Source organism: Diabrotica undecimpunctata, chromosome 7 (genome assembly GCF_040954645.1).
Source record: "Diabrotica undecimpunctata isolate CICGRU chromosome 7, icDiaUnde3, whole genome shotgun sequence".
NCBI lineage: Eukaryota > Metazoa > Arthropoda > Insecta > Coleoptera > Chrysomelidae > Diabrotica > Diabrotica undecimpunctata.
Genome location: NC_092809.1, coordinates 144,730,784 through 144,745,559, shown reverse-complemented (window position 1 = coordinate 144,745,559; position 14,776 = coordinate 144,730,784). Strand labels below are relative to the sequence as shown.

The window sequence follows — 14,776 nt, the reverse complement described above, 5'->3', positions numbered from 1 at the left end:
CTTTATAGTAAATATATTATCCATTGCACTGCTTCTCTTTCGAAAACATCTCTGTGATTGTTTTAGTTCTGGATTAACAATAATTCTCAATCTGTTTTTCAGTATAATCCAAACCATATAAAATAACAACGTTTTATACAGCAACAGATAACTGTCGCTCGCTATCAAATCAATCCAGACTTCCAGTAGAACTGGAAAAAGAAACAGAAAATAAAAAATGGGGCGCCATAGGAATCAGCGAAGTAAGACGTAAAGATGAAGAGCTATTTGAATTAGCACCAGAAAACACATTCTACTACTAATGCACATCAACGGGCAGAACAGGCGGTATTGGATTCCTAAACAAGAAATGAAAACAAAGAGTAGTAGAAATATCTAGTATCTCGGATAGAGTAGCTAGCTTAACCTTACAACTATCAAGGAGATACAATATACAAATTATACAAATCAACTCCCCAACGATTACTCACGAAGAAATAGAGGAAAGAGGAACTCTACAGTAACATAAATGAAGCATTAAATAACAATAAAAGTCACTTATCATTAAATAACAATAAAGTAACATATTATAGTAATATCTATAAACGACTGGAAATACTCAAACCATGCAAGTCAGCCAGCAAAAAAACGTTAATAGTCAACTTTGGAATATAGCAAAAACTTTCAAAATATTTAACATATTTTTTTGCTTACCCTCTCCCCGTTACCATCCGTACCAAGACTGTGAGCCTCATGGGCTCCATCAACTGGCTCAAACACAAGATGTTGATTAAAATCGTCCGATTCCTCATCTACATCTAACGTTCTCGGTAAAAATTGATGGGGAAATAGTCCTTTAAAACCAGGAATTTGGCTGTCTATATGATGATGGAATAAGTTTGGCTTTTGTCTTGGTTTTTCTTTTGGACCATTATCGTAAACTTCTGGAAGATATGCGTTGCAAGGAACTCTGTGGTTTTGATGGTACATATTTGATCCAGATACGCCGTTGTAAGGTCTAAAAATATAATCCAATAAAATTATTAACATCGTACAAAAATAAACAATAATAATGGAAGAATTTATAGAGGCAATCACAACATCAATGAATAGAAAAGCAACAAAAGCAAACCAAATAAACATGGAATTTTTAAGATATAGAGCTGTCTCGCTACACTAAGACCGTCGTGGACGTAAGTAAGCTTCTCGGTCGTGAACGTGAGCCATAATTTATTAGAACATCAAATCTAATGACTACGCAGAAATAGTTTGTATGACAATGGCCTACATATTGGATCATAAAATCATAATGTGGATAAATAGCAAGATCAATATTTAAAAAAGTCGAAGCCCGATTAAAACGATTATTTCCGAAGTGGAAATTAAAACGTCAATAAACGTGCTTTAACCTTTAATTGTGGCTTATTCCCATTTAAATAGTAATTACTTTAGAATGAATGAAAATCGATTAACTAAAGAATTACTAAATTACAAACCGAAAGAAAAAAGAAAGCTATACCTTGAAATAAGGAAGAATAAAAAGATAATATATATTATATACATTAATGATTAGTATGAGTAAGGCAGAAAAGATCATATTTTAAAAATATTCAGTTTATTTTATTCCAAATGTAACAAAATGCTATTTATAGTAGTGAAATTGATTAGATTAACAAAAATTCACCGCAAACTTACAGTGGATACTCATCTCCGTAATATTCCATTTCATAAGAATCCATTTCTGCACTTCTTGAGGAACCATCTTCATCGTCAAAACTATTTTGTTCTTCAATTCTTTCTTGGTTCAGATGATGGTCTGTGTCATCAGACAGAAACCTGGAAGTCATTCTATCGAAATTTGTATTATCAGCTGGTATTATGTCAATATTACTTTCGCTAAAAAACAGGAAAAACTTTAAACTTACAGGAGAAAGTACGGAGAGATGCCGCGTGGGGAGAGATGCCCCAGGTCACGTGGTAGGTATATCTCGAATAACAAACTGTTGAAACGTACGGAGTCACGTCATAGTCCGTTAGTCTATTACTGATTGTAGGTGCAGATTGACAGTTTTCAAAAGTTAATAAACTGCTGGTGTTAAAATTAACTCGGCAAGATATAATTTTATAGTAATATAATAATATGTTTAGTTGTTTCATGGTTAGAATTCATATTTAAGATTAGTATTGCATGTCGGTCCCACGTGATTTAGTGCGCAGTCTCTCCTTACCAGAAGAAGAGAGATGCCGCACTTTTTGGTAGAGAGACATGCCGTATTTATATTACGTAGATTTAAATTGTTGATTTGACATAAAACTTTTAATTTAAAAAAGTAAATTATACTAAAGAGCAATTAAGTCTAGCAGTAAACAAGGTTCAGGTCTGTGAGATATCAAAACGAGAAGCAGAAAGAAGATATGGAGTACCAGCACGTACAATTGATAGACAGATAAAATATGGAAAGCATAGTAAAGGAGCTCTAGGTCCAGAAGGTAAATTGTTTTTTTTTTGTTTAAATGGTTAAAATGAGCTGATATGTAATAAAAATAATATTTTGGATTGTTTCAAGTATTCCCCGAAAAGACAATAGAGGAGACTTGCGAATCACATTAAATGTCTGTACAGCTGGATCGTAATGCTGTCCGAACTTTGGCTTTTAATTTTGCTGAAAAGCTTAATATAAAGCATACTTTTTCTTCACAGGTTGGAAAAGCTGGAAAATAATGGTTTAGAAGTTTTATCTAAAGAAACCCAGCTCTTTTCCTACGATCTTAAGAAATAAATAGCCCAGAAGTATGCAAATTCTTTGAGTTACTAACAAAAATTTTAATTGAAAATAATTTAAGAGATCATCCAGCTCAGATGTTGAAATTCTGCTAATTGCAGAAAGAAATGATGTCATATTAATGTGCTTACCAAGTCACTATACCCAAGTAATGCAGCTCCCTGCACAGATGATTTTTCGGTCCTCTTAAAACCTACTGAAACCATGAAACTAACACATGGATGCTTAAACATCCCAACAGAAACCTATCCCGGTATTAAGTGGGAAAAATTCTAGGAAAAGCTTGGTGTCATGCTTCTACAGCTGCAAAGGCAATATCTGCATTTAAAAGCACAGGTATATTTCCAGTTGATCAGAATGCTACACCTGATCATTTCTTCGCAATTTCAGATACATCAACATTAAATAGTCAAGATAATAAAGAAAATAACCCTTTAGCAGAAAAAATGAGCAGTTAGGAATTACAAAAACAAATGACCAACTGGACCAGAAACCTACTAAAATTTCAAAAATACCGAGCAGAGATAACACCCCAGAACCTCAGCCCAATACTTCAAAAGATTGTTTAGATGACGATGATATCAACACCAATTATCCAAATGATCCAAAACTAAAAATTTTACTTACTTAATAATAACTTTATATGACTTACCCAACATCTCTCACGAACCGTTGTCCAAAATAATTTTTATCGGTAAAAATGTTATGGTAGGCAGGTTTTCCCAAAGCTGAATTGAATTTGCTTTTCAGCTTCCAGTTTAAAGCGGATGCCACAGCTTTTGCTTGAATTCCTTGCAATTGCATGCATGCAAATAGTGTTGCTGGTGATAGAGAAACGGTGATTTGCAGTATGTTTGTCCATAGGTATAATATTTTTATTAGAATCTGTAAAGGATATTTCATTAAATAAAGGTAGGATGGTATCTGTGATGATAAAGCAAAAAGTTTATTAGGTATCATCACTTTAATGAGAGCTTGTCTTTAGCAGTAAAAGAATCAAAAACAGGAAATGGATGACAGATGTACAACAAAAATTAAAATAAACTTGAAACAAACCACTTATAAATTAGAAATGGAATCTACGAGTTTAAGGATAAAATAAACACAAAGACACGAATATTATGGATCTGTTAGTGAATATATGTATTATGGTAAATGAAAATTATAGTAATATTTAATATATTCAATAGGGCTTACTGTACGAGGTAGAAGTATGTACCGTTCGTCATGACTCACCCTGCATAAATCATGTGTAAGATAAATACTGACCTTGAGATAGAGAGATATAGCAGAAACAGAAGGAGTATTTATATTAGATAGAGATACTAGCCTGAATATTGTTACGATAGTTCCTTGAGATTTATTTCATATAGAAAAAGTTCCTTGACGAAAAAGAAAAAGTAATGAAGAAGTATAGAATTTTCGAGATGTCATCGAAAAATACTGAAATATATAGTGGAGACTGGAACATCAAAAAATATATAAACATGTTGTTGACAGTTTGGAACAGTTGTAATTGAGTTTTTGAAGTTTATAGTTGTGATTTTATTAAAGTATTGTAAACAAGTTGGTATTTGCATAAAGGTGGTGACAGCGGTGGGATTGAAGATATATTAAGTAATTGTTAATGGTAAATACAAGATCTACTGAATTTAATAAAGCAATGGATACGTTCGGACTCCTCTCATGGTTTTTAAAAGTGGAAGAAGAAAAAGAGAAGCTCGTACAAGAAGAGAAAGAGTAAAAAAGAAGCGTAGACAAGAGGAAGAGAAAACAGAGAACCGTAGGCAAGAAAAGGAAGAGAAAAAAGAGAGGCGTAGGCAAGAAGGGGAAGAGAAACGTAAGCAAGAATAAAAAAAAGCGCAGGGAAGGTGAAAGAGGAAGAGGAGAGGCTTAGAAAAGTAGTGGTAGAAATCAATAATGGTTTCTCCCAAATTTACAATAATTTTAAATTAGAGGTCTTCTTTGTCAACAATTTTCCATCCACTCCTAAATGTAGTCTCTCCCAATTGCTTCCATCTTTCTCTATCTTGCGCCAATCTAATCCACTGTTTGCCTGCCACTGTTCTTATGTCATCTACCCATCTTTTTTGATGTCTTCCCATGCTTCTTGTTGTCGTCCTTGGTCTCCATTCTAGAATTCTCCGTGTCCACCTGTTGTCATTATATCGGGCTACGTGACCTGTCCAGCGCCATTTCATTTTTGCAATTTCTTCCACAATATCCCTAATCTTCGTTCTACGTCTTATCTCGGTGTTTCTAATCTTGTCTCTTAGTGATATTCCAAGCATGATTCGTCCCATTGCTCTTTGCGTTGTTTCTAATGTTTTAGCAGATTTTTTGGTAAGGGCTACTGTCTCCAAGCCGTAAGTACAAACTGGTAGTATGCATGTGTTATACACCTTTTTCTTTAAGTTTACAGGAATGGAGGTGTTTTTCAAGATATATGCTAATTTGCCGAAGGCGCCCCATGCCAGTTGTGTTCTTCTTTTAATTTCAGCATCTTGATTTGGTTTTCCTAGTTTGATAACATGACCTAGATATACATAATGTTCAACATTTTTCTATGGTATGATTTTGTATTGTTATATTTGTCTGGTCTCGGCTCAGTATTTTTGTTTTGCTGTAGTTCATTTTTAAGCCTACCGCTCCTGAAACTGCATTTAATTGTTGTAACATATCATTTAGTTCTTGGATATTAAAACTATGTCATCTGCAAATCGCAAGTGGTTTAAGTATGATCCGTCGACGTTGATACCCTTATTGTTCCATTCTAGTTTCTTAAAAATGTCTTCTAGAGCAAGGGTAAATAGTTTGGGAGAGATGGTGTCTCTTTGTCTTACTCCCCGTTGTAGTCTTATGGGATTAGTTCTTGTGCTTTCATCCAGCTTTATCTGCATGGTGGCATTTTCATATATGTTTTTAATTATGTTAGTGTATCTTGAATCTATACGTGTATTTTCTAGAGATTCAAGCACTTCCCATAATTCGATGGAATCGAATGCTTTATGGAAATCGACGAACGCCATATGAATTGGAACATTATACTCGGTGCATTTTTCTATCAGCGTTCTTACGGTGTGCAAGTGGTCTATGGTACTAAAATGTTTTCTGAATCCAGCCTGCTCGATTGGTTGATAGAAATCGAGCTTATGTGTTAGGCGGTTGGTTATGATTTTAGTTAGTAATTTATACAGATGTGAGAGCAAGGATATTGGTCGGTAATTCTCGATGTTTGCTTTGTCTCCTTTCTTGAATAGTAAAATGACTTCGGATTTGTACCATTCTTGAGGAATCTTTCCTTCATCAGTTACTTTATTAAATAAAATATTTAATACCTGTTCTATTTTTCTTCCACCGATTTTCAACATTTCGACTGTAATTTTATCCTCTCCCGGACATTTATTCGTTTTTAGTTGATTTGGGGCCATTCTTATTTCATAGTCGGTTATGTCCGGTATTTCTTCTGAGCCGGTGTTAATTATTGTTCGTTCAGTACGTCGTTGTTGTGGTTGTGTGTTTGCCGAGTATAATTTAGTGTAGAATTTTTCAATGGCCATTGAAAAATTCAAATTGGAGGTAACTCTAATATAATAAATAAAATAATAATAGATAAATTGGAAGAACAGCAAAATGATATAAAAAACGCTTTAAAAACCGATTTAGATAATGAAATAGAATAACAGAAAAATGATTTAAAGTATAATTTAGAAAGACAAGTAGTTGCATTAGAAAGAAAAATTAATACAGACGCTTCTTAATCTAATAGTGTTTCATTAACTAACGTTGAATATGAACAAACAGCTATATCATCTTCCATAATTAAACCAGGTACAATAGGTACAATAAAAACTAGCGAAATTTTAAAACATTCGATTGCTAAACAGTATGGGAAACATCGTTTTCAATTCGAAGCTGCAGCTAGACCAAATGGCTGGACTAACACAGAAATGGCAGCTTCCTTGGTAGTGTTCCTTCAAGAAGAGGCAGTAACAGTCTTGCAATTTCTGTTACAGGATACTCCCAGTTATACCTCACTCGTTCAAGCTTTAGAGACAAGATATGGCCAGCAGCATCTAAAGCAGGTTTTCCAATGTTAGCTGAAAGTTTGACATTAAAAGCATAACGAAAACCTGCAAGAATGTGAAGACGATATTATCTTGTGAAATCTACGGTCGAGTCCAAAGAAATTCCGTTAGATACAAATCTGGAAGCTGTTGCAGTGTCAATAGTTCATTATTTCAAAATTAAAATTTGCAGTGTATATTTACCACATCCGGAAGAATCCATACTCCTAGAACTACAAAAAGTGATAGAACAAATTCCATCTCCTACATTAATTCTTGCTGACACAAATTGTCATAACGAATCTTGGGGATCAAAACTGACAAAAATGGCAAAACTTTATTAGAAATAATTAACAACCTCAAACTGGTGCTATTAAACAGAGGAATGGCTACCCATTTCAACTCATACAATGGCACGTTTTCAACCATCGATTTATCCCTCAGCAATTCAACTTTAGCACCACTACTTAAATGGAATACACTTTCACACTTATTTGAAAGCGACCATCTACCAATTTTGATTACTTATATTAAAGACACAAACATTAATACAAAACCATATGAAACATGGAAATTAAAATCAGCGGACTGGGAAAAATACACTAGTTTAATAACTGAACGAATGAAAGGATTCAAAATATTAGAAGATATAAATATCACAATAACAAATTTTAATGATATACTAATAGATTGAGCCAGAGAAGCGATTGGAAAAACTAAAGCTACCACAAAAACACCTCTACCCTGGTGGAATATCGAAATAGAAACTTCTTTGAAACAAACAAAACACTCCTTTAATATATTGAAAAAACACAATTCCGAAACTAACTTAGCTAGATTTAGAGCGTCAAGAGCCAGATCCAGATTTCTAATCAAAAAATCTAAAAAAGAAACCTGGGTCAATTATATCTTATCAAAAAATTCATCTACACCAATAAGTGATATTTGGCAGAAAATAAGGAAAATAAAAGGCTCAACCAAAATTAATCATATCGACACTATTGCTACAGATAACTTAATTACTTCAGATAAACTAGAAATTGTAGAAATCTTAGCTGATCACTATCAACTATATTCGAGCAATGATCAATACAACTCTACATTCTTAAAACACAAAGAAAAAACCGAATTGTCACAAATCCAAATGGAAGATATTGTATGCCCTCGCAATATACCGATTACACTAGACGAGTTAAACGAAAGCCTAAGCAATGCTAAAAAAAACTTCTTCAGGACTTGATAATATTCCAACAATATTTATTGAGAAACTACCCGAAACAGTAAAGAAAATTTTAGTTGACATCTTTAACAATATCTACACAAATGAAACGTTTTCTTCAATATGGCGTCAAGCAATTATAATTCCTTTTTTAAAAATAAATAAGCCAAAAAACTTACCGTCCTCCTATCGTCCAATATCTCTCACCAGTAACATTTGCAAAGCAATGGAGAGAATATTGAGTAAAAGACTGAAATGGTACTTGGAAAAGAAAAAACTTTTTACTCCAATACAAAGCGGATACCGTTCAGATAGATCGACAGCTGATAACATTGTTAGACTATAAGAATATACACTATATATAGAATCCGAAATTCATAAAACATTTACAAATCAACAAACAGTAATTGCAATATTTTTCGACATCAAAAAAGCTTTCGACACAACATGGACGCATTATATCCTCAACATTATGAAAAACTGGAAAATAGATGGTAACTTTCTCGCTTTCACCAAACACTTTCTTCAAAACAGGTTTATACAAGTAAAAACGAATGGATTCATGTCAACATCGAAATCAATCCATAATGGAATTCCTCAAGGATCGGCCTTAAGTTTACTATTATGCTTAATCGCAATAAATAATATAACAAACCACATGAAGCTTCCCGTAAAAGCTAATCTCTTTAGCTGATGATCTAGTAATATATGTTAAAAGTAAAAATATAGAATTAGCTACGCAAATTTTACAGAGAACATTAAACAACTTAGAAATGTAGTCTTTAGAGACTGGTTTAACTTTTTCAACTGAGAAGACTAAAGTTATAATGTTTGACAAAAGAAGAGCAGAATACAACTTAAACTTGTATCTAAATGATCATTCTCTGAAACAAATCCGTGAAATCAAATTTTTGGGTGTAATATTTGACTCACAACTCACATGGACTTCACATATCAACATTTTGAACAAATCCTGTCAACAAAGAAAAAACAATACAAAAATTACACCACCAAGACAGTATCATTTTACGAACGAGTTAAAAGACTACCGTATTATATCAATAAAATCAACTTGGTACCCATAAAAATATACCAGACACTTCCCTGGACACTTTTTTTACCAATAGTAGACCTCTCCTTACTTAATCATGATAAACATTTACACATTTCTGCTGAGGTCAGGCTTCAGTATCATGCAAATTTACTCAAATATTCCACTTACAAATTGTTCTTCACTGATGCCTCCAAAGATTGCAACGGAGTAGCAGCTGCTACTGTATCAGAAAACGTAATTTCTACCACTAGATTAACTGACGGCTGTAGTATTTAAACCGCAGAGCTCCAAGCAATACTTGACGCACTAAATCATTGTAAAACCACAAATGAAAAACAAATACTAGTATTATCAGATTTATTAAGTTCTTTACAGGCCATTAAACATCCTACACACATCAATCTATTCCTAATTAAAGACACGTTCCAACAGCTCCAATTTTCTGGGAAAACTATATCATTTATGTGGGTCCCATTACATGTCGGAATAACTGGTAATGAGCTAGCAGACAAAACAGCGTTTGAAGCAATAAACAATGTGAACATTCCGACTACAACAGGTATACCAATATCAGATACTAAAACTTTATTCAGGACTCATGTAAATAAAATCTGGCAAAAAATATTGGATCAAACAAACACAAATCTTAAAAGCATCAAACCAGACGTATCTTCAAAAAATCTTCCTATACCATCAAAACGAAAAGACCAAGTAATTATCAGCAGACTCCGGCTTGGGCATACACGACTTACGCACGGCTACATAATCTCCAAAGAACCACTACCAATGTGCCAAAGATGTCAAACACCTTTCACAGTCAACCATATAATAAAAGAATGTCCAGAGTACACCTCAGCCAAGGCGATATTCAAGATACCCAACAGCCTGAAAGAAGCACTGGTTACAAAATACAATGAAGTTCGGTATTTTTTAAATTACTGTAAACTCTATAATAAATTTTATGATGATTTGATTTAATGATGATGAAATGATTTAATTTTTGTTACATATACATACATGTACATTGTACCATATTGTTGTAAGTCATGACTTTTAAAATGTACCTTATTTTGTCTATTTGTATCATAAACCTACCGCTAATAACCCCAGTGGTTAATGCGGATAAATAAAAAAAAACATTCTTTTTAACAATAATTACAGCAGATATATCAATATTCTTCGCATAACAGGGTACAAAACTACTTGAGATGAGCAATATATTTAAATATTGAAAAATATAATGTCTCTATAACTTACCATATTGACTTAAATTCTATTATTGCTTAGCAGATCAAAACTATTACGATTAAAGGACCACAGATACATAACTAATACCTTGAATTTTTAGTACAATCAAAGCAATTAACTAACATATTTGCCCTCGCAGCATTTTTTGTTTATATAATATTACGTTTCGATAATTAAAACAAATAAAAATGTATATCAATAATTCAAAATAATATTAACCTTCTTTAAAAGATGTTCATGGTCGTATTGATGAAGGAATTTACTTGAAATTTATTGAATTTTATCACAAAAAGGTTTATAAGGAACATACAACCTGAAGATATAAATATGTGAGATTGTCGGGAAAAGGAGAAAAACTCTTTGATATTTGTTATGTATTTTTCGTTGATTTCATTTTTTAATCCTTTCCAGCTTTTCTATTTAGGTGTTTTTAGTGTTTTTTTACAATGTTTCTGATTTTTACGTACTGTTCTTTATTATGTTGGCTTTTTGTGTTGTTATATATATTTCCCAGCATTTTTTTTCTCTTCTTTCTGAGTTTCTTTGCTGCATCATTTGTTTTTCTGATTGTTCTTATAACTTGTCGAGTCACGCATTCTAGTGCTGGGTTATAAGAAATATCTTTAAACATGTTCTATTTCTCATCCAATGCAATTTTTTTCAAATAGGCTATATGTTTTTTGTTGATATTCGTTTTTTTATATCTTTATGTTTCATTTTATTTATTGCTATTTTCTAATATTCATTTCTCTGTTTCTATATATAGATTTATATGAGAATTTCTGTTATTACTAGTCTATGGTCTGTTCCTAGTTCTGCTTCTTTTATTGCATGTACACTCCATTTCGGTGTATGATATTGAGGACTTTTTTTCCATCTTGTACAAGGTTTTAAATTTCATTTTTCAAATATTCGAAAAAAAAAACACTTAATACTTCGGACGAGAAGGCATACTTCGGACGAGAAGGCATACAAGGTAAGAAGAGAAATAGTGCCAGGAGAGAATGTAGGTGTCAGAGAGGGTAGAGAATGGAGACCAGGTAAGATTCTGGAAAAAATAGATGAGGCACCCAGATCTTATTTAGTGCAGAAAGAAAATGGAGAAGTGGTCAGGCGAAACAGTTATCACTTGAGGCCTTCCCTAGTTAAAGCGGAAATTAAGAAGAATACTGATTTCGCACATAATGATAGATCATTAAACTCCTCATCTGGGAATCAGAGTTGTGGAGTAGAGGAACCTTCAACCTCCCAGATGAATGCTGAAAATAGAACTAGTGCTAGAATCAAAAGGGCTCCAGTGCGTTTTAAGGACTATCAAATGTAAGGGGAAAGATGTCATATCAGTAGGTTATGATTACGGTCACGGGGCTCTAGGCACAATGTATGGACACTCTTTGTCAGTTGTCACTACTTGTCAACATCATTGTTAGAACATGGGTTTTTGGGGCATTGTTGATTCTTGGAGACTTTGTTAAAAAGTATGTTTAAATAAATGTATTAAACACAATGAAATATTATTACTCTAAATGTTTATTTATATAGCCCAAATTCCCTTGGGTAAATTGCGTCATTTTTTTTAAATCGTTTTCTCTGTAAATCTCATAAGTTTCAATTTATTAATTTTAAGAATTGCTTTTCAAAAATAACCATACTCTAATTACTTCTTTGTAACCAACACACTAACTTTTCTAACGTTAAAACGGAAAAAGTCGATTTACTAAGAATCTGTACATCGTGGAAAGAAATCTTTTAACCCGTAACTGGTGATGCGGGGTCATACGAGCCCCAACAGATTTTTAAAGTGACATACGTCCTAGCTTATTTAGGGCGACTCCTTCCTTGACCGCCTCCGCCTCAGTACCTTTTCGTCAGTGTGTTGTGTGATATCGAGCGGGATATTCGTAAACAAATAGGTAAATGTTTACAAATTATACGGAAATAACTGCGCCGTGGGGACACTATGACCCCACCTCACCGGTTACCGGTTTTTTTTAATAATTAATTTTTTTTTATTTTTATTTGAAAATGGACCTGTCACGATATACTAAAATGGATTCCGATGATCCTAGGTTTGAACAATGGGCTCAAAGTATTCCAGACTGCGGATGAGAGTGATTTCAGTAGTAACGATGACTCAGACAATGATCCAGACTATGTCAGCGAACACGAAACTGATTCAGAAATTGAATGGGAGCCGGAAACCGTTGAACCTCAATTGGATGTTGAAGATAATATCCCGCAAAATGCAGCACCTTCGGAGGTTAATTAGGACTCGGGTCCACATGAGCAGCAACAAACTCCAGGCCCTTGAGAACGTACTATGGCAAAAATCGATACAAGTGGACTGCAGAAGCTCCACCTTCAAATGTAAGAACAAGAAGTTTCAACATTATCTCTCATCTCCCTGGGGTTATTGGGCCAGCCAAGTCTCTTGGGAAATTGTGTCTCCAAAAAAGTGCTTGTGAATGTACATAATAACAAACGATATTTTAGAAGAGATTGTTCTTAGAACAAATGAAAAACTTGCCAGGATTAGAACGAAAAATATACCGATAGTAATAGAACGGATCTAAAAGATTTATTTATTATTGAACTGAGAGCGTTTATCGGTTTTTTATTTTACTTAACCATATTTAAATCCAATACGGAAGACTTGAGTTCGATATTCGCCACCGCTGGTACTGGTAGAGAAATTTTTAGATGCACTATGTTAGTAAAACGATTCTCAGTACTTTTGACAGCGTTTAGATTTAATGACGAAACTACGAGGGAAGAACGTAAAAAAAACCGAAAAACTTGCCCCCATTTCATCAATTTTCAATAAGTTTGAAGAAAACAGCAAAAAAAAATTATTGCACAGGGCAGTATGCTTGTATTGACGAAATACTCATTGGTTTTCGGGGAAGACGTTTATTTTGCATGCACATGCCTCAAAAACCCCGAAAATATGGCTTAAAGATAATGGCACTAACTGACGCCCGAACCCATTACTTTTTGGATGGGTATGTATATACAGGTGCTGGAAGTGATGGCCAAACATTGTCAGAAGAGGAAAGAAAATTTAATAAACCAACGCAATCAGTTCTTCGTCTAGTAAAATGTATTGAGGATTCTAACCGTAACGTAACAGCAGACAACTGGTTTACATCCTTAGAAGTGATAACTGAGTTGAGGAACTATATCAAAATTCCAAAATACATTGTCCACTACACAAAACATCCAAATGACAAGGCACACGGTGGCACAGCTATTATTATCAAATCTAATATAAAACACCATGAGTTAAATAAGCTCAGTGAAAAGTACCTGCAATCAACTAGCATTGTCATCGAAGACTGGCTAGGCAATCTTACCTTATCTGCGGTCTACTGTCCTCCTGGTCAACCAATCAACGAAAACAACTTTAGCGCCTATTTCAGTTCTCTTGGACACAAATTCATAGCAGGAGGAGACTTTAACTGTAAACATCATCACTGGGGCTCTAGGGTAATTACAACAAGGGGTAGACAACTGCTGAAGTCAATAACAGGAAACAACCTACAACACATATCTTCAGGAGAACCAACTTATTGGCCTACAGATCCAAATAAAACACCAGATCTCTTAGACTTATGTGTGATTAAAGGTATCTCTCTTAACTATTTAGCAATAGAATCATGCTGGGACCTCTCTTCAGATCATTCTCCCATTCTAATTGACCTAGACTCCAAAATCATACTCAGAAATAAGCCTCCAGTCCTAACCAATAATCAAACAAATTGGAAAATATTCCGAAGCGCACTAGCAGAACAAATACCAACGAACTTGCCACTTAAAACAGAATTACAAATTGAAAATGCGGTACAACAACTTACTACCTCCATACAAAAGGCAGGTTGGATTTCTACTCCCGAACAAACAACATGGAAGGAAAGCATAAACTGTTCGCAAAGTGCAAAAAACCTGATCGATGAGAAAAGAAAACTTAGGAAAAAGTGGCAAAACACACACGCTCCTATTGACAAACAAAATTTAAACAGAATTACCAGAAGACTTAAAAATCTATTAAAAGAAGAGAAAAACAGGGGGATCCAAACTTACTTAGAAAATTTGACTCCATCCAAAGACACCAATTATTCTCTATGGAAGGCGACGAGAAAGGTAAAAGGTCCACAAGACGCCATACCTCCTCTAAAAAATGTCAAAGGTAAATGGGCAAGAACAGACACAGAAAAATCTGAGACATTCGCTGAACATCTTTCTACAGTATTTAGTACATTTAACAGAGTAGTGCCATTAGAACAAGAAGAACCATTTAATTCTTTTCTTGAGGCTCCATATCAAATGGATCTACCTATCACCAAGTTTAATATTAAAGAAGTAAAACAGATAATAAAGAATGAGATACAACCCAATAAAGCTCCGGGATTTGACCTCATAACGGGTA

At 33.9% G+C, this 14,776-nt stretch overlaps 1 protein-coding gene across 3 annotated transcripts in view; it reads right to left on the bottom strand.

The window, feature by feature from the left end:
* Positions 1–10,462, bottom strand: part of LOC140445977 (uncharacterized) — a 34,858-nt gene extending 24,396 nt beyond the window's left edge. For 2 of the 3 annotated variants that reach the window (XM_072538449.1, XM_072538451.1), the window contains exons 1-4: positions 10,360–10,462; positions 3,415–3,647; positions 1,675–1,875; positions 694–997 (exon numbers count right to left, since the gene is read on the bottom strand). In XM_072538449.1, the coding sequence (XP_072394550.1) occupies positions 694–997; positions 1,675–1,875; positions 3,415–3,647; positions 10,360–10,362 (741 nt within the window). In that variant the 5' untranslated portion in view covers positions 10,363–10,462. The remainder of the gene's footprint in view (positions 1–693; positions 998–1,674; positions 1,876–3,414; positions 3,648–10,359) is intronic. The other variant, XM_072538450.1, reaches the window with a different exon arrangement.
* Between the last annotated feature and the right edge of the window lie 4,314 nt (positions 10,463–14,776).